Below are 24,147 nucleotides of genomic sequence, written 5' to 3' on the forward strand. Positions count from 1 at the left end.
GGAAGAAGGAGATTGAGTAGATGAGAGGAGGTTGAGGTTTGCTGGAAAGGTTGTGAAGGGTGAGTGAGTTGCCTTTCCGGAGGTGGGAAACCAGGAGATTGGATAGTTTTTTGAGGAGTAGGGTGGCATGCAGTTCTAATTTGCAGTTGGCCTGTAGGAGGATGCTCTGAACAGCCGGTGTGGATGTGGGAGAGGAAAGATTGCGGACTTTTATTAAGGATAGGAGTTGACGGGTGTGTTCATTGGCTGAGGTGATGTGTAGCTGAAGGATCAGGTGGGTGAGGGCAATGGATTGTTCAGTTTGGAACTGGTATAGGGACTGATGGAAAGAAGGGTTACAGCCAGAGATGGGAACTTTAAGTGTGAGGTCTTTGGGGGTGATGCCAAATGTCAGACAAGCCCGAGTACATAAAATATGGGAGCGTAATCTGGCTAGGGCGAAGGCATGTTTGCGGAGGGAATGTAAATAAAACTTAATGGGGTCGTTGTGGGGATGTTGTGAGGGTGACATGGTATTAGAAGGTGGAAAGTGTAACTTGAGGCAACATGAGGTAACATGCTTAGAACAGCATGCCACCCTCCACCTCAAAGAACTATCCACTCTCCTAGTTTCCCACCTCTGCAAAGGCAACTCACTCACTCTTCACAACCTTTCCAGCAAACCTCAACCTCCTCTCATTGCACACAGACCCAGTCTCTCCCATCTACTGAATCTCCCACTTCCAGCTCCCCTCCCCCCAAAACATCAAAATTCCAATCAACACAATCTGGAACCACAACACCCTAATTCAGTAGTTAACCTTTCCTCCAAACATCTCTCCCAATCCGAAACCTCTGTCCTATCCAAAGGCCTCACCTTCAGCCCCACTCCCAGATTCAACCAAACAGCCCTTGTCAAAGATTTACTGTCCTATACCCGTACTCTCTGCTGGAAATATCACTTTGCCACGAAGAAAAATGATCCTAATCCTACTCCTAATGATCCAACTCCCCAAGACACTATCCAAATTGAACCCTGCCTGGAACAGTTCCGTCCTCCGTCACAGCGGGACCCACCTCCTCTTCCTCAAAATCACCCTCTCCAAACCTTCCAGGAATTTCTTACTTCCAGCCTTACCTCTCAATCCTTCTTAAAAAACCTTAATCCTACTCCCAACATCACCACTGCTGAAGCCCAGGCTATCCGTGATCTGAAGGCTGACCGATCCATTGTCATTCTTCCGGTGGACAAGGGTTCCACGACCGTGGTACTTGATTGTCGGGAGTATGTGGCTGAGGGACTGCGTCAGCTTTCAGACAACACTACATACAAAGTTTGACAAGGTAATCCCATTCCTGATGTCCAGGCGGAGCGTCAAGAAATCCACACAACCTTAAGCCCCCTACAAAGCCTTTCACCTGACTCCATCAACCTCCTGACCCCACCAACACCCCGCACCCCTACCTTTTACCTTCTTCCTAAAATTCACAAACTCTATCATCCCGGCCGCCCCATTGTAGCTGGTTACCAAGCCCCCGCAGAACGTATCTCTGCCTACGTAGATCAACACCTTCAACCCATTACATACAGTCTCCCATCCTTCATCAAAGACACCAACCACTTTCTCGAATGCCTGGAATCCTTACCCAGTCTGTTACCCCCGAAAACCATCCTTGTAACCATTGATGCCACTTCCTTATACACAAATATTCCGCACGTCCAGGGCCTCGCTGCGATGGAGCACTTCCTTTCACGCCGATCACCTGCCACCCTACCTAAAAGCTCTTTCCTCATTCCCTTAGCCAGCTTCATCCTGACCCACAACTTCTTCACTTTCGAAGGCCAGACATACCAACAATTAAAGGGAACAGCCATGGGTACCAGGATGGCCACCTCGTACGCCAACCTATTCATGGGTAGCTTAGAGGAAGCCTTCTTGGTTGCCCAGGCCTGCCAACCCAAAGTTTGGTACAGATTTATTGATGACATCTTCATGATCTGGACTCACAGTGAACAGGAACTCGTGAATTTCCTCTCCAACCTCAACTCCTTTGGTTCCATCAGATTCACCTGGTCCTACTCCAAATACCATGCCACTTTCCTTAACGTTGACCTCCACCTATCCAATGGCCAGCTTCACACGTCCGTCCACATCAAACCCACCAACAAGCAACAGTACCTCCATTATGACAGCTGCCACCCATTCCACATCAAACGGTCCCTTCCCTACAGCCTAGGTCTTCATGGCAAACGAATCTGCTCCAGTCCGGAATCCCTGAACCATTACACCAACAACCTGAAAACAGCTTTCGCATCCCGCAACTATCCTCCCGACCTGGTACAGAAGCAAATAACCAGAGCCACTTCCTCATCTCCTCCAACCCAGAACCTCCCACAGAAGAACCCCAAAAGTGCCCCACTTGTGACAGGATACGTTCCGGGACTGGATCAGACTCTGAATGTGGCTCTTCAGCAGGGCTATGACTTCTTCAAATCCTGCCCTGAAATGAGATCCATCAGTCATGAAATCCTCCCCACTCCACCAAGAGTGTCTTTCCGCCGTCCACCTAACCTTCGTAACCTCTTAGTTCATCCCTATGAAATCCCCAAACCACCTTCCCTACCCTCTGGCTCCTACCCTTGTAACCGCCCCCGGTGTAAAACCTGTCCCATGCACCCTCCCACCACCATCTACTCCAGTCCTGTAACCCGGAAGGTGTACACGATCAAAGGCAGAGCCACGTGTGAAAGCACCCACGTGATCTACCAACTGACCTGCCTACACTGTGACGCATTCTATGTGGGAATGACCAGCAACAAACTGTCCATTCGCATGAATGGACACAGGCAGACAGTGTTTGTTGGTAATGAGGATCACCCTGTGGCTAAACATGCCTTGGTGCACGGCCAGCACATCTTGGCACAGTGTTACACCGTCCGGGTTATCTGGATACTTCCCACTAACACCAACCTGTCAGAACTCCGGAGATGGGAACTTGGCCTTCAGTATATCCTCTCTTCTCATTATCTGCCAGGCCTCAATCTCCGCTAATTGCAATTTGCCGCCGCTCATACCTCATCTGTCTTTCAACAACATCTTTGCCTCTGTACTTCCGCCTCGACTGACATCTCTGCCCAAACTCTTTGCCTTTAAAAATGTCTGCTTGTGTCCGTGTATGTGCGGATGGATGTGTGTGCGTGTGTGTGTGCGTGCGTGTGTGCATGTGTGCGAGTGTATACCTGTCCTTTTTTCCCCCTAAGGTAAGTCTTTCCGCTCCCAGGATTGGAATGACTCCTTACCCTCTCCCTTAAAAATCACATCCTTTCGTCTTTCCCTCTCCTTCCCTCTTTCCTGATGAAGCAACTGTTCGTTGTGAAAGCTTGAATTTTGTGTGTATGTTTGTGTGTCTATCGACCTGCCAGCACTTTCGTTTGGTAAGTCACATCATCTTTGTATATATATATATATATATATATATATATATATATATATATATATATATATATAAAAAATGAGGGAAACATTTCACGCGGGAAAAATATATCTAAAAACAACGATTCTGTAACTTACCAAATGAAAGCGTTGGTACGTTGATAGAAACAATAACAAACACAAACAATCAAACACACACACACATTTCAAGCTTTCGCAACCCATGGTTGCTTCATCAGGAAATAGGGAAGGAGAGGGAAAGACGATAGGAAGATAAGCAGCCTAGACTAATAGAAAATATCATCTCAGGCTACAGAATAGCAGGCTGAGAAAGGCTATTCAAAGAGGAACAGGATCAGCAGTTGTTACTGAGGGACTGAGGAGGACCTATCCACACATTTTCTGTGTGGGTATGTTTGTTGATAGCTCACTTCTTGTGCAAGGATAATAACAGTGGTTGCAGATCTGTGCAACAAAGCAAATGTCTGCAGGACTGATCATGTCTGTCACTATTCTACAGTTCAGACAACTGCAGCTAGAGTGTCAAGACTATGGCAGGCAGGCAGTGTCACAATAAGCATTAGCAGTCTGTCGTACTGCCAGTGGCAGCAAGGGGCGCATTTGAACAATGTATAAAGTCCACAAATAGACACAGCCAGCAGGTTAATGTGTTCTGGATACAGTTAAAGGTTTCAATTAGTTTAACAAAACTACTGTGAGGTTATACTAGGAATAAAACAGACAGTAGTGTTTCAGCTGACAATAACTAAATATCCTGAGGCTTATTATCATATTAAGTAATTTTTAAAGTGAAAGAGTAACTCGCTGCAGATAATGAAAATGAAGCTGTCACTTTGAGGATGAAGAAGATACAAACTAAACAAACTGATCAAATAAATGATCAGATGAATGAACAGTTTTTACAAATAAATGGCCATTTTGTTCAGGTAAATGAAAAGATTGACAATTTTGGTACTCAGGTGGGTCACGACAGTTCATATTTAAAAGGGTGCACAGACCATTTTGAAAGGAGGAAGACCTATGAGCCAATTAGATGGAGTGGAGTAGGGGACAGCCAATGGGTTTGAAACGTACAGTGTACAATTTGAACAAGAAATAAAGTAAATACAAAATTTACTGATTATTGGGAGAACATAAATTTGTTTATGAGAGGATATTACACAAGTAAAGCAAAATATGCTACAAAGTGCAGAGGCTATTATGGAAGTAAAAGATAATGTTTACTCCTCATTGGTAAAGAGACAGAAAGTAAGGCAACCACAAGGGCATTTGAAGAAGGGAAAGTTAATGGGCAACCAGCAAAAATAACTCAGTTCTGAACTGGGCAGGAGCTTTAAGTCAACTTTAGCATTTATTAAAACACAGATTCAGAACTAGCTGAAATCTTCTGCAGTGAACTTCGAAAATCCCGAACAGGAACAGAAAAAGGGTTGTACTGAGCTAAAGGAACCAAGAACCAAATATGGTAAGGAAATCAAATTATGTGTTAAGAGCAATAAAAACCCTTGTGGGAATTCCAGAGAAGATTTATATTTGGAAGAAGAGATGGATTTAATACACAAACAGCTTGCAAAGAACAACGGCCTGTACTTTTTGTGAATGTGTTTACAGGAACATTTTCCAAATGATGGAATAGCCACGAACAGACCAATTTGTACTGAGTCATTTAGAGGGTTAAACTACTCAGTAAGACATGCTACATATGGCTGATTTAGTCACCTATGGGCAGTCTGTGATTCCCTTTAAGGACAAGTAATGGTCTGACGGGGCACATAAAATAGAGTAGAACCAAACCAAGTAAATCAACTGGACGTGAATAACTTGGCATCAGCTGTATCAGGTGCAGATACTACCTGTTAGTGACATTTAAAACTTTGTGCTGAACCAGGACTGTAAACCATATTTTCCGCTTATCAGAAGCAGTCGCTTTACCATTAAGTATCTGTGCATGCCTCGCAGGCCGACCAAAACTTCCACATGTCATACTGTCTACATCCCTATACCATAGTCCCTTACTTTCAACACTGAATGCTTGCAGATTAATTCTGTATTTCCACATTAGTGAAAATAAGATTATGGGGAATACAGAATTATTCATCACAGATAAGTGGGGAGAACAGACACCACATATACATAAATATAAGTATCAAATAGGGATAATGCAGGAGTAGGTTTAATAACGAATAAAAAAAATAGTAACACAGGTAGGATTGCGGGTAAGCTACTACGAACAGCATAGTGAACGCATTATTGTAGCCAAGAGACACAAAACCCAGGCTTACCACAGTAGTACAAGTTTATATGCCAACTAGCTCCGCAGATGATGAAGAGATTGATGAAATATATGATGTGATAGAAGAAATTATTGAGATAGTGAAGGGAGACAAAAATTTAATAGTCATGGGGGACTGGAATTTGATAGTAGGAAAAGGAAGAGAAGGAAAAGTAGTAGGTGAATATGAAATGGGGATAAGGAATGAAAGAGGAAATGCCTCACAGAATTTTGCACAGAGCATAACTTAATCATAGCTAACACTTGGTTTAAGAATCATGAATGAAGGTTGTATACGTGGGCGAGGCCTCGAGACACTGGAAGGTTTCACATAGATTATGTAATGATAAGACAGAGATTTAGGAACCAGTCTTTAAATTGTAAGACATTTCCAGTGGCAGATGTGGACTCTGACCACAATTTATTGGTTATGAACTGTACATTAAAACTGAAGAAACTGCAAAAAGATAGGAATTTAAAGAGATGGGACCTAGATAGACTGACAAAACAACAAGTTCTAGAGAGTTTCAGAGAGAGCATTAGGGAATGTTTGACAAGAACAGAGGAAAGAAATACCATAGAAGACGAATGGGTAGCTTTGAGAGATGAAATAGTGAAGACAGCACGGGATGAAGTAGTTAAAAAGATGAGGACTAGAAGAAATCCTTGGGTAACAGAAGAGACATTGAATTTAATTGATGAAAGGAGAAAATATAAAAATGCTGCAAATAAAGGAGGCAAAAACGAATACAAATGTCTCAAAAATGAGATCGACAGGAAGTGCTAAATGGCTAAGCAGGGATGGCTATAGGACAATTGTAAGGATGTAGAGGCATATATCACTAGGGGGTAAGATATATACTGCCTACAGGAAAATTAAAGAGACCTTTGGAGAAAAGAGAACCAACTGTATGAATGTCAAAAGCTCTGATGGAAAACCAGTTCTAAGCAAAGAAGGGAAAGCCGAAAGGTGAAAGGAGTATATAGAGGGTCTATACAAGGGCAATGTACTTGAGGGCAAAAGTATGGAAATGGAAGAGGACATAAATGAGGATGAAATGGAAGATATGATACTGCGTGAAGAATTTGACAGAGCACTGAAAGACCTCAAAGGACATCAAAGGGGCCAACTTGGAACAAAAGAGACACCACAGGACATTTTAATTTCCAGTGTCTATACTTTTACGAATAAATTCATAAAATTTAGTCAGCATGACGTGGAAGGATCCAGGATTCACATTCATACCAGTGGAAGTTAAGAAACATGACAAAATAATTTTTTTTACATGTGAAATTTCATCATTGTTTCACTTACTATTGGCTGCATTTGTCACTATAGGTACACTTTTCTTCATAAGCAAGAGAAATTCTTCGATGAATTTTGCACAGTATACAAACCATACTTGCAGGTGTATGAAACTCTAGAATTTATTTAATTTATGAAAAAATAAATGAGCTTTTACATTTTCAACTTCATGTTTAGAAAAAGCTCAAATTTTATACTTAATTATCTCAATTTTTACCACAGTGTTTAACAGATTTGGAAGATTCTGGAGTTTCATACACCTGTAAGTACAGTTTGTATGCTGTGCGAAATTCAGCGAAGAATCTCTCTTACTTATGAAAAAAAGTGTACCTATAGCAACAAATGCAGCCAATAGTAAGTGAAAAAAAAAATGATGAAATTTCACATGTAAAAAAAAAAAATTATGTTATGTTTCTGAATTTCCTCTGGTATGAGTATAGACGCTGGACATTAAAATGTTGTGTAGTGCCTCTCCTGCTCCAAGTTGACCTGTATGACATGCTACCCCCATTAATAAGTTGCAAGAGAAGCTAAGGTTTCACATATAATGTTGATCTTTTTTGTGCATGTTACACTTTCAGATACATAATACAAAAGGGCAAGTAAAATTTTTAATAATGACATAAATTTCTGAACTTCTGGGCTCAAATTTCTTCTAAATGGTCATCCTCGAAGAGTTGATTTTTAAATGAGAGTCAAACAATCTGTCATTTACAAAATTCATTGTACATTCTTAGGCATAATTCACCTTGCATAAAAGGAAATTTACATTGAAAGTAATGCTTTTCAAACCACCATTCATTCACAATATTTTCCCGCAACCTGTTACAGATAGGTTCTTCTGCAGTTGCCAGAGAGCATCAGATAACAGGTGTCACCGCGCTTGCGCAGCTACGATGACGTAGGAAGCCCGTATGGTTGGTTGGTTTGGGGAAGGAGACCAGACAGTGTGGTCATCGGTCTCATTGGATTAGGGAAGGATGGGGAAGGAAGTCGGCCGTGCCCTTTCAGAGGAACCATCCCGGCATTTGCCTGGAGTGATTTAGGGAAATCACGGAAAACCTAAATCAGGATGGCCGGACGCGGGATTGAACCGTCGTCCTCCCGAATGCGAGTCCAGTGTCTAACCACTGCGAAGCCTGTATGTTTGTACGTGTGAAACATTATGTCGTAAAAGAAACAAGGCATCAGAGGGTACTCCAAGAGCATCAGAATTTTGTGAACCATAATAAAATGCATAATTTGGCTTTAAGTGCACATTCATATGTCCAAATTCAGATGTAATTTTTTTTGGAGTACCAGTACTGTATCATCTCACGTTTGGTTCTTTGTTATGGCATAATGCCTCATATGCTAGAACATGAAAATGTGCACTTGAAATACAGTGAACAGTTGAAACTAGCTAATGGTGTGGAATTAAACACTTCGTTTCAAATAAATGGACTGCCTTAGCAGAAACGATTAATAAAAGCCAAATTTCTTTAGCAAACCGACAAAAATTACACACATGATTGACTGTCAGAAAGGTGGAAATGAAATAAAAACTGAAACTAATAAAATATTTTAGCCTTCCATAATTATGTGAATTTATTTTAATTAACTTGAAAGCTCCCGATTAAGCGAAACAAGCACTGTATAGTGTGTGAGATACAGAGGCAAGCGAGTGTGCCAAGACTTGCCCCAATTCACTGATATCAGCGCTATGTCAACTTAATGTGTCTGCGTGTAGCGCACAAGTATTGCACCATAATTAAGTATAAAATTGAAGGACAAATTTCCATTTCAAAATCTGTCAACATATATTTTACTGTAATAACATTTTAGATGTCAAGTCTTAAGGTAATTAAATCAACAGTTTTCGTAAAAATACCGTTTTAAGAAAAAAATAAGTGGCCTAAATAATAAAGTTAGAAAGCCAGAATTTGGTCAGAATGTGCCTATGGAGGTTATAAATAAGTAGTGCAAGATTCAAAGCAAAAGAATTAAAATTACAGACAAAATCCACGTTTTTAAGAAAAATTGAAGGTGCTAAATATTAAACTTAGAAATGTAAAAATTTGTTTTATGCTTCAGTTCAACCTAAAAATAATAACTAAGAGACTACGTTAAGCTACCTCTTATAGTTTTTGAGTAATTTAATGAAAACCAAATTTGTAACTAAAATTTACCCATTTGTATTAGATTAAGTACCTGTAATTTTAATGATAGAAAAATTTGGTACAACAGATGATAAAACCTACTAAATAATAGAGCTGTAAGAAATTTTAGAATTGTAGTATTAATAACTGCCAATGCGAGTTCTATTAAAGTTATAGTTCAGAGCTAACAATCTACCATCGGTTCCACTCTAAAATTTCTAGAAGGCAAAGTTTTTACTCAAGTAAGCTGAAACTCTCTCTGTGCTTTCAAGCAACTTACCAGAATATACATAAAAATTAAGAAGAGTCTAAATTAATTCATAGCTCTGTTATTAAAGATTATGTGTCCGAGAAAGCAGTCCTGCAGAGGCTGCTGCTGTGTGCATAAGGCAGATGACAACAGGTGTTCCCTCGGCCATCCGCTGCGGCAAATATATAAATACAGCCCAAGAGGCAGGGAGAAGGTTCACTTTACATTCAGCCACTGGTAGATCCATGTTAAACGTCGGATCATGCTCTGCCTCGGATGACGTCAGAGATGGACTGTGACAAAACGCATATTTTCTTTAATAACTGGTAGGTACTGTACACTGTCCTGGATCACTTAGATTTTGCTAAAGGGACTGTTAGTTTGCTGTCTGTGAATAATGACAAATCTGCATGGCAAGTGGTGACTATTATTTCCACTTTCGTGGTGAGCATTTATTTCAACCATTTATTGGAGTATTAGTAGTCAGGGGAATGTACCACAGAGGTCGCCTCTGAACTGATAATAGCGCTGTTTAAGATAGAAAGATTTACTGTCAATTGAACCTAATGACTTTCAAAGTGTTGTACGTAAGATAAATTAGTCAATATGTGTTTGAACTGGAGCTTTATACCTTCATTTATAATCATAGTCCTGATCCGGCTAAGTAGAGAATAGAAACATTTCTTTCAGTGGGCTGGCCCAAAATGTGGCCATGCAGACTGGAAACTAAGGTCAGTATGTTCTCCATCACTTTCTGGCTGATCACAAAAATAGTTGCCAAGCTCATGTGAGAAAGGCGGTGAGCAAAAACTACAACAATAAACAACTATCATCTTCATATTTTACCTGCCACCCGACACTAGCCACAGAAACCCATTTTGTTTTCATTTGAAGTGAGAACTGCAAACAAAGAGGAACCAGCAAAATCACTAAATGTAAACACAGGTCATGTGGAAACTACCCACCTCTCCACTACAACTCAGACTGCTGTGTGCATCAGCCCCAGATCTACGATATTTCCGAACCAGGGCAATACTAGATAGCGACGGCACCCCTTCCTTCCCCATTGAGCGTTTGAGGTAGGATGCCAAAAATTTAAAAAAATTGACCTTCCAAAAATATGTTCATTTTGTAGTGCACATCTTTCTGAAGAGTCTGATACATAAAACATGTGTGTTCTAGGAAATGTAACACATGTTGGTCTTAAGTGTGCCATGGTGCAGTCCCACGCCTCTTCACACAGCATTCTTCTATCACAGATCACTGTATTTTGCTCTGTAGAATTCAAATGTGTATATTTTGTAATGGATGCCATCAAACTATACTCAGGACAGTGGAAATTAAAATGTCCTGTGATGTCTCTGCTGCTCCCAGTCGGTTGGTTTGACATACTGCCTCTCTCTCTCTCTCTCTCTCTCTCTCTCTCTCTCTCTTTTTTTTTTTAAAAAAAAAAAGCTCACAATTAATACTGGATGGGATTATTTGTAACCGGGAGAACAAGAACTCTTCAGAAAATTTGCACTCTTTATTGCCTATTAGCTAATAACTTGCTGTTTAGTGTGACATAAAATTAAATATAGGATACATAAAACCAGTAACGACAAAAGACAAGCAAGACAGTATACATTTCTCCAATCCTTAAGTCTTAGCATTGTTTTCTCTCTAATCTTGCTACAGTTTTACATGGTGTACTTTCCTTTCTGTGAAAGAATCTATTACCTCCTCAAAGTTCGTCAAACATTTTGCTACATGAACAAACGAAATGTCGTTGTCTAATACCGAAAATGCTGTTAACACAAGTAGTACCCAAGACTGGTGTGGTTTATCGATCTGATTATGTGTATTTTGTCACTGTCTGCTGGAGACAATGAAATAGGCCTGTCAAATATTGCAGCAATTGTGACATACACCAAATAAACGAGATTGTTTTGGCACAAATGGTCATTTTTATAACACAACAGAATATAATTCATGAATTACCAATATCAAATGACTATTAGGCCTACTACAAGCAAAAAGCATTACGTTACGAAATAGTTTCACATTTCATTCATACACTCCAGCTTCTCAAGCATGAGATCGGAAAGCAGAAGTACAAAATTTTTATATAAATTTGGAATAGACATATTCTTCCACAATGTATGTGATGATCCCATTTCTTCTCCTTCCTTGTTATAACAAACAATCTTGTCATCACTAATTCTGTAACTATTCTTGTCAAAACTTACTCTTCGGTTAACTTCACTAACCATGCCACAATCAACGATTTAGTTATCTCGCATTTATACCCCAGTTAGACATTATTATGTGCTCGTATAATGCGTTTTCTGCGCTACTCCCACAATAGAACTTAAGCAGCTGCTGGCCAGAGACTGTACAACTGGCCCTTACTAGAGTAGATGTCTGGCCACAGATGTTCTGTCAAAATTTCATTTTCTTGGATACACTGAGAAGATAATACTTGTTGTTCCTGTTAGTCTTTTATTTCCATTCTGGTAGTCTGAATCTATGGATTTCACTAGTAATTATAACAATGCTGATCATTCGCAAACCCAGTCAACCACATAAACAAACAGCGATTGGTATTCACCCGTTCGGCTTTATACCACTCGGCTCATATAGCCCCGTCCCCTTTTGTGTACAGGAAAGTTTATTTTTAGATGTGACAGGGATTCCCCTGACAGACACATCACATACACTATGCCAGGCATTCAAAAGTCAACCTAGAACGTGTTCAAAATCCAACAGGGGTGCATTTCAAAATCATATGAATAATCAATAGACCAACGTGCACTGGATGCTAGGCGCTTTGTGAAACTACAGTTTTTTTCCTCAAGAACATGAATTTGCCCCCCCGCCCCCCCCCTCCAAAACTGCCACCCGGGTCAGATACCCCCCCCCCCCCCCCCCCAGATCCGGGCCTGATGCTCATGCATGAATCTGGCAGCTTGAGCAAGCCAGTAAAATTTTTCTGGGTAGCATCCGACAGCTTGCAGCTACTGCTTATACAGCTAACAGCCACCTTCTGCAGCCAGAAGCGGGAGAGGGCACTACTCACATATGACTCAACTGCGCATGCGCATGAGCCTGCTTGCTCAAATGAATCTAATGTAAACAGTTATGACACCACGCTCATAAGGCAATTTGTTGTTATGAAGCACTGCTTAGTGTTCCTAAAGCCTTCGACACATTTTTCTGTTGGTAGACGCTTGTATGAGCACTGTGTTTTGTTGTTGTATATGGTTCATTTCCTTTGCAACTTCGGTTTTATTTCCGGTTTCTTTTTCTCTCATTTATGTTTTATTGCTGCAGTATTATTCTGCAGTAGTGGGCTACAACAATATCCTTTGTTAGAGTGCTGGTTCTTACCAGTCAAAATTACAAAAATTTAACTGAAAACAAAAACAATGAAAAACTCCCAAAATTCTAAAAAATTCCCGGGTTTTTGCCGGTTTTCTCCCAGATGAAAAAATTCCCGGGTTTTTCCCGGATCTCCCAGTTGTCCCGGGTTGTATACATCAGCCAATAAAGGAATATTCTTGCTTGAAAGGTTCACAAGGATTGCCTTCTACAGTATTGCCTAAACAGCACCAAATTTTCACAAGGTGCACCTGAAGACGGCTAGAAGCTGTGTCGTGAAAATATTGTGCTGTTTAGAAAATAACATCCAATTTTGTTGATGCCTGTGAATCTTTGAAGCAGTGATTATGTCAGGAAAGCCTCAAATATCACAAATAGATTCCTTATACACAGAAAACTTGAAAGAATCTGTGTCTCATAATGCAACATAAACTTAACAGGATAATAGACTCAACACTCAGTAACTCAGAACAAAAAGTCTTATAATGGAGGTTGAATAGTAGTGCAATTAGGAAACTAGTGCAGAAGTGGAGGTATAGTGGAGGAGGAGCAGGAGGAGGAGGAGGAGGAGGAGGAGGAGGAAGAAGAAGAATAAAAATAAGAAGAAAAGGGCCACTCACCTTGTAAAATCCCATTTTGTAAGTATTCTGCCTGGAATTGGTGCCAGTTGTCCTGTGTGACACCCAGTGCAGAAATATCGACCCAGGTACTCACAATAACGGAAACGGTTTGAATATTCTGGTGCCACCTTCATACCGCAACCAGCACAGCGGTAGTTTTGCTTCACCATCAATGTCCTACGCCTGTGGTATCACAATATTCAGATTCAGTGCTAGGTGACAACAAAGATCTAGTGGCTCAAGTTATAGTATTTTCAGTCTACTTAAGCTACAGTTAGCAAACACTGTACAAGAATATAATTTTTCAGATATGTTTATAATAGAGGGAAACATTCCACGTAGGAAAAATATATCTAAAAACAAAGATGATGTGATTTACCAAATGAAAGTGCTGGCAGGTCGACAGACGCACAAACAAACACAAACATACACACAAAATTCAAAGCTTTCGCAACAAACTGTTGCCTCATCAGGAAAGAGGGAAGGAGAGGGAAAGATGAAAGGATGTGGGTTTTAAGGGAGAGGCTAAGGAGTCATTCCAATCCCGGGAGCGGAAAGACTTACCTTAGGGGGAAAAAAGGACAGGTATACACTCGCACACACACACATATCCATCCACACATATACAGACACAAGCAGACATATTTAAAGACAAAGAGTTTGGGCAGAGATGTCAGTCAAGGCAGAAGTGCAGAGGCAAAGAGATAATGACAATAATTAGTTGGGGTAAGTGAGTGAGTGAGAAAGGGCAACAGGGAGTGGGAGGGTACGAGTGACTTACAGTGACTGACTAATGGGTACGAGCGACTTGTAGCTAGGGGAGCTTGCGGGAGTTGGAAGTGAGTTGCATGTTAAAAAAAGTGTGATGTGTTTGCATGCCAAAATGTTTGGGAAAATTTTCAATCAGAGTTTTTAAAATAAACAGCAACTTATTCACATATTTTGTGCTCCGATAGGAGCAGTTTTCTGCTGATTGGCTTATGCCCTCTTCTGACTGGTTTCCAAGACAAAACACATTTACTGTACATCGTTACTTATTTTCTGGACTAACCAATACATTGTCAGGTTTACGTGTGTCCTCATGTACAATAGTATGTAAACATTACAATTTGCAATTTACAAAGTATCATCTGGAAAATATGTGTTTTTAATGCATATCTGGAACACTGAGAAGAGCAGAAAGTAGCTGTGTGCTGGTAGTAGAACCATGCTGCACCCTTTCAACAACATGTTTCTGTTCCTGCACAGGTTGATGAATTACATGTTTAGAAAAAAATGGAAACTTAGGAGAATACCTGTTTCACGCGATGTGCTGAAACTCTTAACACTCTACCACCAGGAGCTTGACATTTTGGTATTCTTCAACAATAGTAGGAGTGCTACCATTGCAGAAGCCTTAAATGTAAACCATATCTGCATATCCTGTATTAGTATAGATGTGTGACATTTCAGCCAGCACGTGTACCAACACAGTTAATCGAAGCTTCTCATACACACAGAGTCTCTCTCACTACTTCACTCACAACACACCATGGAAAAATGCACATTCAATGGGCTAATTTAATGGCAGAAGGACATCCTACACAAAGAAATTGAAAGTGTCTTCATCTATACTCTGCAAACCACTGTGAAGTGCTTGGCAAAGGATATGTCCCATTGTACCAGTTGCAAGGGTTTCTTCCTGCTCCATTCACGTATGAAGCGTGGGAAGAATGATTGTCTGAATGCCTCTGTGCATGCAGCAATTTTTCTAATCTTATCCTCCTTATCCCTAAGTGAGTGATACATAGGGGGGTTGTAGTATGTTCCTAGGGTCATCATTTAAAGCTGGGTCTTGGAACTTTGTTAATACTCTTTCTCAGGATAGTTTACATCTATCTTCCAGAGTCTTTCTGTTCAGTTCATTCAGTATCTCTGTGACACTTTCCCATGGATTAAAAAAAACCTGTGACCATTCATGCTGCCCTTCTCTCTATACATTCAATACCCCATGCTAGTCCGATATGGTATGGGTCCCACACACTTGAGCAATATTTGGGATGGGTCGCACGAGTGATTTGTAAGCATTCTCTTTTGTAGACTGATTGCACATCCCCAGTATTCTATGAATAAATCGAAGTCTGCCACCTGCTTTACCCACGATCAAACCTATTTCATCATTCCATTTCATATCCCTGGAAAGTGTTATACCCAGGCATTTGTATGAGTTGGCCGATTCCAACAGTGACTCACTGATATTATAGTCATAGGATACTACATATTTTCATTTTGTGAAGGGCAAAATGTAAACATTTCCAGAAAGTTGCCAATTTCTGCACCACATTGAAATCTGAATATTTATGCAGATTATTTCAGATAGTACTTCATTATACATAACAACATCATCTGCAAAAAGCCTGATTAATATTGTCTACAAGGCTGTTAATATACAATATCAACAGTAAGGGTTCCAAAACACTTCCCTGGGGGCACATACAAAGTTACTTCTATATCTGATGATTACTCTCCATCCCAGATAAAATGCTGTGTCCTCCCTACCAAAAAGTCCTCAATCCAGTCACCAATTTCACTTGATACCCCATATGATCGTACTTTTGACAATAAGTGTAGGTGAGGTGCTGAGTCAAATGTTTTTCAGAAATTAAGAAACATTGCACCCACCTGGTTGCCTTTATCCAAAGCTTTCAGTATGCCATGTGAGAAAAATGCAAATTGAGTTTCATATGATCGATGTTTTTGAAATCCATGCTGGTTGGCACTGAGGTGATCATTCTGTACAAGATACTTCATTATGTATGAGCTCAGAAAATGTTCTAAGATTCTACAACAAATCAATGTCAAGAATATTGGACAATAGGTTTGCTTATCATCTCTACTACCCTTCTTGAACATGAGTGTCGCCTGTGCCTTTTTCCAAGAACTGGGTATGGTTTTTTGTTTGAGGGATCTATGATAGATTACAGTTAGATGATGGGCTAACTCAGCTGGAAATTCAGTATACAATTCGACAGGGATTCCTCTGGGGCCTGAAGCTTTCTTCAACTCGAACGATTTTGGCTGTTTCTCAATACCACTAAAAATTAATTTTAAATTCATTCACTTTTTCAGTGGTACGAGGATTAAATTGGGGCAATTCTCCTGTGTTTTCTTTAGTAAAAGAACATTTGATGATGGAGTTAAGCATTTCAGCGTTTGCTTTGCTACGTTCAATTTCAGTTGTTGTTGTTGTTGTTGTTGTTGTGGTCTTCAGTCCTGAGACTGGTTTGATGCAGCCCTCCATGCTACTCTATCCTGTGCAAGCCTTTTCATCTCCCAGTACCTACTGCAACCCACATCCTTCTGAATCTGCTTAGTGTATTCATCTCTTGGTCTCCCTCTACGATTTTTACCCTCCACACTGCCCTCCAATACTAAATTGGTGATCCCTTGATGCCTCAGAACATATCCTACCAACCGATCCCTTCTTCTGGTCAAGTTGTGCCACAAACTTCTCTTCTCCCCAATCCTATTCAATACTTCCTCATTAGTTATGTGATCTACTCATCTAATCTTCAGCATTCTTCTGTAGCACCACACTTCGAAAGCTTCTATTCTCTTCTTGTCCAAACTATTTATCGTCCATGTTTCACTTCCATACATGGCTACACTCCATACGAATACTTTCAGAAATGACTTCCTGACACTTAAATCAATACTGGATGTTAACAAATTTCTCTTCTTCAGAAACGCTTTCCTTGCCATTGCCAGCCTACATTTTATATCCTCTCTACTTCGACCATCATCAGTTATTTTGCTCCCCAAATAGCAAAACTCCTTTACTACTTTAAGTGCCTCGTTTCCTAATCTAATTCCCTCAGCATCACCCGACTTAATTAGACTACATTCCATTATCCTTGTTTTGCTTTTGTTGATGTTCATCTTATATCCTCCTTTCAAGACACTGTCCATTCCATTCAACTGCTCTTCCAAGTCCTTTGCTGTCTCTGACAGAATTACAATGTCATCGGCGAACCTCAAAGTTTTTATTTCTTCTCCATGAATTTTAATACCTACTCTGAATTTTTCTTTTGTTTCCTTTACTGCTTGCTCAATATACAGATTGAACAACATCGGGGAGAGGCTACAACCCTGTCTTACTCCCTTCCCAACCACTGCTTCCGTTTCATGTCCCTCGACTCTTATTTCAGTTACTGTCTCATTTGCTAGAGACTGGACACTAACTTTGGTGCCACTAAGAGCTTTTACATAAGAGCAAAATTCTTTTGGGTTCTGTGTAAATCACTTGACAATATTATGCTGTGGTAGTCATTGAAGGCATCACATGTTGCTCTCTTGACAGCCAAATGTGTTTCATTCAGCATCTCTCTATCTATAGCTCTATGCTTTGCTGTGCACGTATTATGCAGTAATCTCTGTTTCTTTAGAAGTTTCTTTACAGTAGTTGTGTACTATGGAAGTTCCCTCCCATTCTGAACTGTTCTCGTGGGTACATATCCATCCTGTAAATGATCAACAATTCTTTTAATCTTGAGCCAGAGTTCCTCTGCTGAAAGTCTCAAGTTACTCATTGAGATATGACACTACTGATTTTTTATGAATTTTTTGTACATACATATCTTTCTGCTTATTTTAGTTGTCCTTTGTACTTTGGTAATCATTGCTGCCGCAACTGCATCATGGCCACTGATATAAGTTTTGATGAGGACGTCCTCAAAGAGGTCAGGTCTATTCATTGCCATTAGGTCCAGTATATTTCATTATGTTTCACAGCAACGAGGTAGATTGAGCTAAAATAAAACATAGAGATTGGGTGGGTAAGACACATACGTGCGTGTCAGCAGCCCAAAAACAAATGTACCTTAAATATGTTCTATCTCCAAATCCTTCAGAATAGGGCACATGTCCATATGAAGCTTTTTGCTTCAATTGAGTGTTTCTCTCATTTCCTTGAACATTGACCACTCCTCCAGGGATACCCTGTATTGAATAATTACAAAGGTCAGTACGAATGATTACGAGTTAGTTTGATCCACAGGAGTGCATCATGAGATGCTCAATGGCAGATGCTTTAAACAAATGCCCATTATCCTTTGATAACCTACTAAAAATTTTCAAGAAACAGCGTTAAGTGAGGGGTCTGAAAATACTGTGATCAGCCAGAACATTAAGGTCACCGGCCTAATAGTTGGTACATCCTCCTTTGGCATGGATAACACTGGCGACACATGGGGGGGACTCTGATTCCACGTTCAACACATCCCAGATGGGTTGGATCGGGTTCATATCTGGTGAGTTGGGAGGGTACCTCATCAACTGGAACTCACCACTGTATTCCTTGAACCACTCCATCACACTTCTAGCCTTGTCACATGGCACATCATCTTACTGAAAAATGCCACTGCCTTTGGAAAACATGACTGTCACGAAGGGCAGTGCATGGCTTGCAACCAATGTACAAAACTGTTTGGCCATCAGGGTGCCTTACATTAGTTCCAATGGACACATGGTTACCCACATGAATGTTCATGAGATCATATGGAGCTGCTACCAGCTTGTCTCCGTCCTGCAGTTCCGGGGGTTCAGGGAACTGTTTCCTTGGATTCGCATCCTCCCTGCAGTTCCGGGGGTTCAGGGAACTGTTTCCCTGGATTCGCATCCTCCCATCAGCATGATGAAGAAGATATTGGGATTCATCAGTTCATGCAGTGTTCTGCCACTGCACTAACATACAGTGCCGACGGTCACATGCCCTTTCCTGTTGTCGTGTTAACATTTACACATGCCTGTGTCATCAGCTGTGGAGGCCTATCATTACAAGTCTTTGGTGCACTGTGTGTTCAGACACACTTGCACTCTGCCCAGCAATAAAGTCTAATGTTAGTTTCATCACAGTTCGCCACATGTCCCTTTTCACCGGTCTGCCCAGCCTATGACGTCTGGCATCTGTAATGAGGGGTGACCATCCAACCCCATGTCTGGACATGGTTTCATCTTGGTTTTGCCACATGTTGACGACAATCACCACAACATGCCTTGAACACGCTAGTGTAGTGTAGTTCCCAAAATGCTTATGCCAAGGCCCTGGGCCATCACAGTCTGCCCTCAGTCAAACTCAGATAGATTGTGCACCTTCCCATTAAACGTGGACTGAACACTTACTACGTAGTATCACATGCAGTGTGTGTGTGTGTGTGTGTGTGTGTGTGTGTGTGTGTGTGTGTGTGTGTGTGTGCGCGCGCGCCTGGCAGTCATTCCTCACCACCGATGCTGCTTTCGCCTGGGTATTACATTGGTGATCATAATGTTCTGGCTGATCAATGTATATTACACCCCACGCATACTCACTCCTGTATGGACTAATGACTGGACTAGAATAATTACAACATGCACAGAAGCATTTAAGTAATCATTATTCATGCATTCCATATACAAACTAAACAAGACGAAACCTTAATACATGGTACAAAGGACAGTACCCTCTGCCATGCACTTCACAGTAATCTACAGAGTATTGATGCAGATGTAGAGAGAGAGTAGGGTGAAGGGAGAGGATGAGGGAGGAGAGGTATAATGAATACCTTCGAGCAGTGAGGGAAACAAAATAACTGGTGTGCAAAACTTAAGCATGAAAGTAACTTCTGCATGTTCCATTGCCAAGTAACACAGGTTGATGAAACTTGGACCAAACGTAGAAAGAACTGCTGCAGTATAGTACAGAAGATAACTGAAAGAAAGATGCAATGAGACAAACAGAAATGACGCTTTTATTCAAAGACAATAATTACACTGAAGTTGCTATGATTCATGATGGTCTACGATACATGGGTCTTGGTTCTTAATCGGGTGTGTGATCACCATAGGTGGCAATGCTTGCACTGCAAGGTGCTCCCACGCTGGTCATAAAATTGGTAACGAGTTCTTGTGATAGAGTGTTTTATTTCGCCACCAGAGCAGTTGACAACTGCTGGATGGTCATTGGTGCATATGGGCATGCTGCAATATGTCTTTCCAGTGCAGCCTACAAGTGCTCAATGTGAAATAAATTTGGGGAATGGACAGGCCAGTCTATCTGCTGAATAGCCTTTTGCTCCAAGAGCTGCTCCACCTGCACTGTTTGATGCAGTCATGCGTTGTCATCCACAAAAATGAAGTTAGTGCCAAATGCGTCCCTGAAAAGGGCACATGGAGAAGGAGTACTGTGTCACAATGACACTGACTGGTGAATGGACCATGTCCAAAGATTTGGAGGTCAGTATGCCAATGCAACATTATGCCTCCTGTAACACACAGCTCACAAAAACGATCCTGCTGTATGGGTGTACTGACCTCCAAATCCTTGAACATGGTTCAATGACCAGTTAATATTATTGAGACACAGTATGCCTTCCCCACGTGTATCTGTTCAGAGGTGCATTCAGCCTCAACTTTAATTTACAGATGACAATGTGTGACTGCACCATACAGCACAGGTGGAGGAGAATTTCTTGGAACGAGGAGAGATTCGGCAAATGGACTGGCCTGCCTGTCCCCCAACTTCAAGTGTGGGATGTGTTAGGAAGATGATTGCAGTACACTCATAAGCACCAATAACCATCCAGCAGTTGCCAACCGTACTAGAGGAGGAATGGAACATCCTACCACGAAAACTCCTTACCATTCTTACCTGGGAGCACACTGCAGTGCACACACTGCTATCATGATGTTCACACACCCTATTAAGAATCATGTCCTGTCTTGTGCAATGTCCAAGAGGTCATGATGAAACACGGGTGACTTCAGTATAACATCCTATTTGAATGACGGGGTCATTCTGTTCCTCTCATTGTGTGTTTCTTTCAGTCACATTCCGTATTATGCTATAGCAGTTCTTTCTATGTACTGTACTTACATAGAGCTATGTCACTTGGCAGTGATGACTCGTGTGGCAGTTACTTTCATCCTTAAGAGTTGCACACCACTGTAGTAAAGATCAGGGAAATGGACACTGCATACTGCAGATAGTATCACACAGTTTCACTTCAAATTATTGTTTTTGTTATTATTATATTATTAATTCCTTTAACTCGTTATGCCTTCTGCTAGTATTTTCACTTCTTCCCATCCTATTCCTTGCTGTTGTCATACTGCTCCAACTGATTGTCCCCATGTCATTATGGGCTCACCTTGTCTCCATCATCCCTGCAGGATCCAACAAAGTGCTTCCTATGTAGTATGTTCATTTGGTCTCTTAAGTGTATGTCCTGACTCTCTCCACTTCCTGCTTCTTATTTTCAGCCCAGTTGGCTTCTGGCTGGTTCTTTCCCAGAGTGTTTAATTAGACACTACATTTGGCCACCATTTTCCGAGGATGTTCCTCAGATATCTGTTGTTGAATGTCTGCAGCTTATGGATTAGCTGCTTTATCACTTTTCATTTTTCGCATCCATAAAGCACCACACATTTTACATTACTTTCAAATATCTGCAATTTGGTCCTCAATGTTATTTCCTTCACTCTCCAGATAGAGCAGAGAGTTGTAAAAGTGCCTCTGGCTTTGTTGATGTGCTGTTAATGTCCTCCATTGGACCACCATATGGTGTAATCCGAGGTAGCAAAACTTATCCACCCTTTCAATTACCTGGCTCCCAAGCTCGAGCTCAGCAGTGTTGTCATCATTTGCCCCCATGTATTTCATTTCTTAGGCATTCATTTTCAAACCGACATTCTTTGCCGCAGATTTCTGATCTTCTACTTTCTCTTTCATGTTGTTGAGGCTGTGGGATAGAAGGCGAAGGTTATCTGCAAAATGTGTTTCACTGCCCCATTTTATTCCTCTCACTCTATCCATTGCTTGCATCATTACAAGATTCAGTACTATTCTAGATACTATCAGTGAGAGCATAAAGCCTTGCTTAACTCCTGTTTTCACTGCTACTGGGTCTGAAAGCAGACCTTGATGTTGAAGCTGGCACGTGTAGTTTTCATACGTGCACTTGACAGGAGCAATTATTTTCTTGGGGAATTCCAAAAGTTTGCAGTGAGTTACATATTTTTGTTCTAATTATATTGTCAAAGGCCTTTTCAAAGTCTACAAACAGCATGTAAAGTGATGACTGGTATTCATATGAATATTCGGCTATTATACTCAAGGTGTTTATCTGGTCAATGCAAGGGTGACCTTCCCTGAATTTTCTCGTCTACATATGTTTTTATCGTACTTAGGATTATTAGTGAGTGGATCTTGCTTGGGATTGACAGCAGGGTGATGCCTCTCCAATTCACAAACCAATAGGTTTCCTTTCTTTGGGAGCTTGATGAGTATGCCTCTGTTCCAAACACTTGGTACTTTTTCATTCCTCCATATGGCTGTCAGGAGTGGATGTAAAATTTCTGCTGTTATAGAGGGATCTACTTTGAGTAACTCTGGATTGATGTTGTCCAGGCCCGGAGCTTTTCCATTTTTTATTTGTTGGTCTGCTTTAGTGCTTTCTTCTTGAGATGGTGGTTCTACGCCAATTGATATTTCAAGTGGGAGTCCTTCCCTGTCCACATTCAGTTGAGTTAGACTGTCATCTGTAGTTTCACAGTACACAATGTTCTCAAAATGTTGTTTCCACCTCTGCACTTGGTCTTCTTGATTTGTGAGTAGTTTTCTTTGCTTGGCATATCACCACCAAATTTCTTATATGAAAGTTTACTTGTAATGTTGGATAGGGTCTTGTTATTGCGTCTGTTAGCTGCTGCCTCCGCCTTAGCTGCAAGATTATTGATGAAGGTTCTCTCATCTTTTCTGACACTCCTCTTCACCATCCTATTTAATATGCAGAGTTTCCATTGGATTACTTCTTTTGCTCGTCTTGTCAGTGCGCAATTTAGCCAGAGTTTTCCCCTACTCCTCTGCTGTATTGCATCCCAAGTACAACCGCAGATACAGTCTTGTCTTCCATGGTCCTTTGTTCCAAGAATTTGTTCAGCAGTCTGTGCACAGGTCATTTTCAATGCATCCCACTAACCCTCAATGTCGTCCTCTTCAATTCCTCTGCTAAGCACTTAAAAACAATTTCTCAGATGGATCAAGAACTCCTCTCGGACTTTCCAAAATTAAACTTAATCCTCTTCTGCCCACAATGTCTCTTCGTGTGCAGATATTTTGAGATGAACTGTTGCTAGCATAAGGTGGTGGTCCCTACTGACATCTGCTCCTCTTTTATTCCTCACATCTAGGTGTGATCTTAGCCAGGTCCTACTAACTACAAAGTGGTCTATCTGGCTGCACTGTTCTGCTGTCTGATGAAATTCATGACACTTTGTGGCACCGTTTATGGGGGTAAATGGAACCTCTAATTATCAGGTTAAATGTGCTGCACAAGCCTATGGGACATTCCCCATTATCATTTTGGGTGCCCAACCCATGTTGCCCGATAATCTGCTCTACCCCACGGTTGTTATTCCCAATTTTTGCACTAAAGTCACCCATTAGCAGGAGGATACCTCTTTTTTGACACTTTTGCAATGTTTCTTGGAGTTTTCTCTTCATCCTCTCACATTTCTGTTGGTGTGTAACACTGTACAATGGTCACTGGTCTTACCCTCATTGCAAAGCAAGCAACTATGATTCTCCCTGTAAATAGGTGCCACTCTGTCAAAGACTGCTTTGTATCCAGCCTAGTATTGGTGCCACTCCTTTACTATGGCTTTTATCCTTTCTTCCAGAATAAAGAAGGATATGCCCTTCCTATTTTTTTCTCCAAATCCAGTTATTCTTGTTTCACTAAATCCTTCAATTTC

General features: G+C 40.9%; 1 protein-coding gene across 3 annotated transcripts in view; it reads right to left on the reverse strand.

Annotated features, from left to right (window-relative positions):
• LOC124774465 (run domain Beclin-1-interacting and cysteine-rich domain-containing protein) overlaps positions 1 to 24,147 on the reverse strand; it is a 201,799-nt gene that overhangs the window by 13,532 nt on the left and 164,120 nt on the right. For all 3 annotated transcript variants that reach the window (XM_047249484.1, XM_047249482.1, XM_047249483.1), the window contains exon 10: positions 13,381 to 13,563. In XM_047249484.1, the coding sequence (XP_047105440.1) occupies positions 13,381 to 13,563 (183 nt within the window). The remainder of the gene's footprint in view (positions 1 to 13,380; positions 13,564 to 24,147) is intronic.

The sequence above is a fragment of the Schistocerca piceifrons genome, chromosome 2 (genome assembly GCF_021461385.2).
Source record: "Schistocerca piceifrons isolate TAMUIC-IGC-003096 chromosome 2, iqSchPice1.1, whole genome shotgun sequence".
Classification (NCBI taxonomy): domain Eukaryota; kingdom Metazoa; phylum Arthropoda; class Insecta; order Orthoptera; family Acrididae; genus Schistocerca; species Schistocerca piceifrons.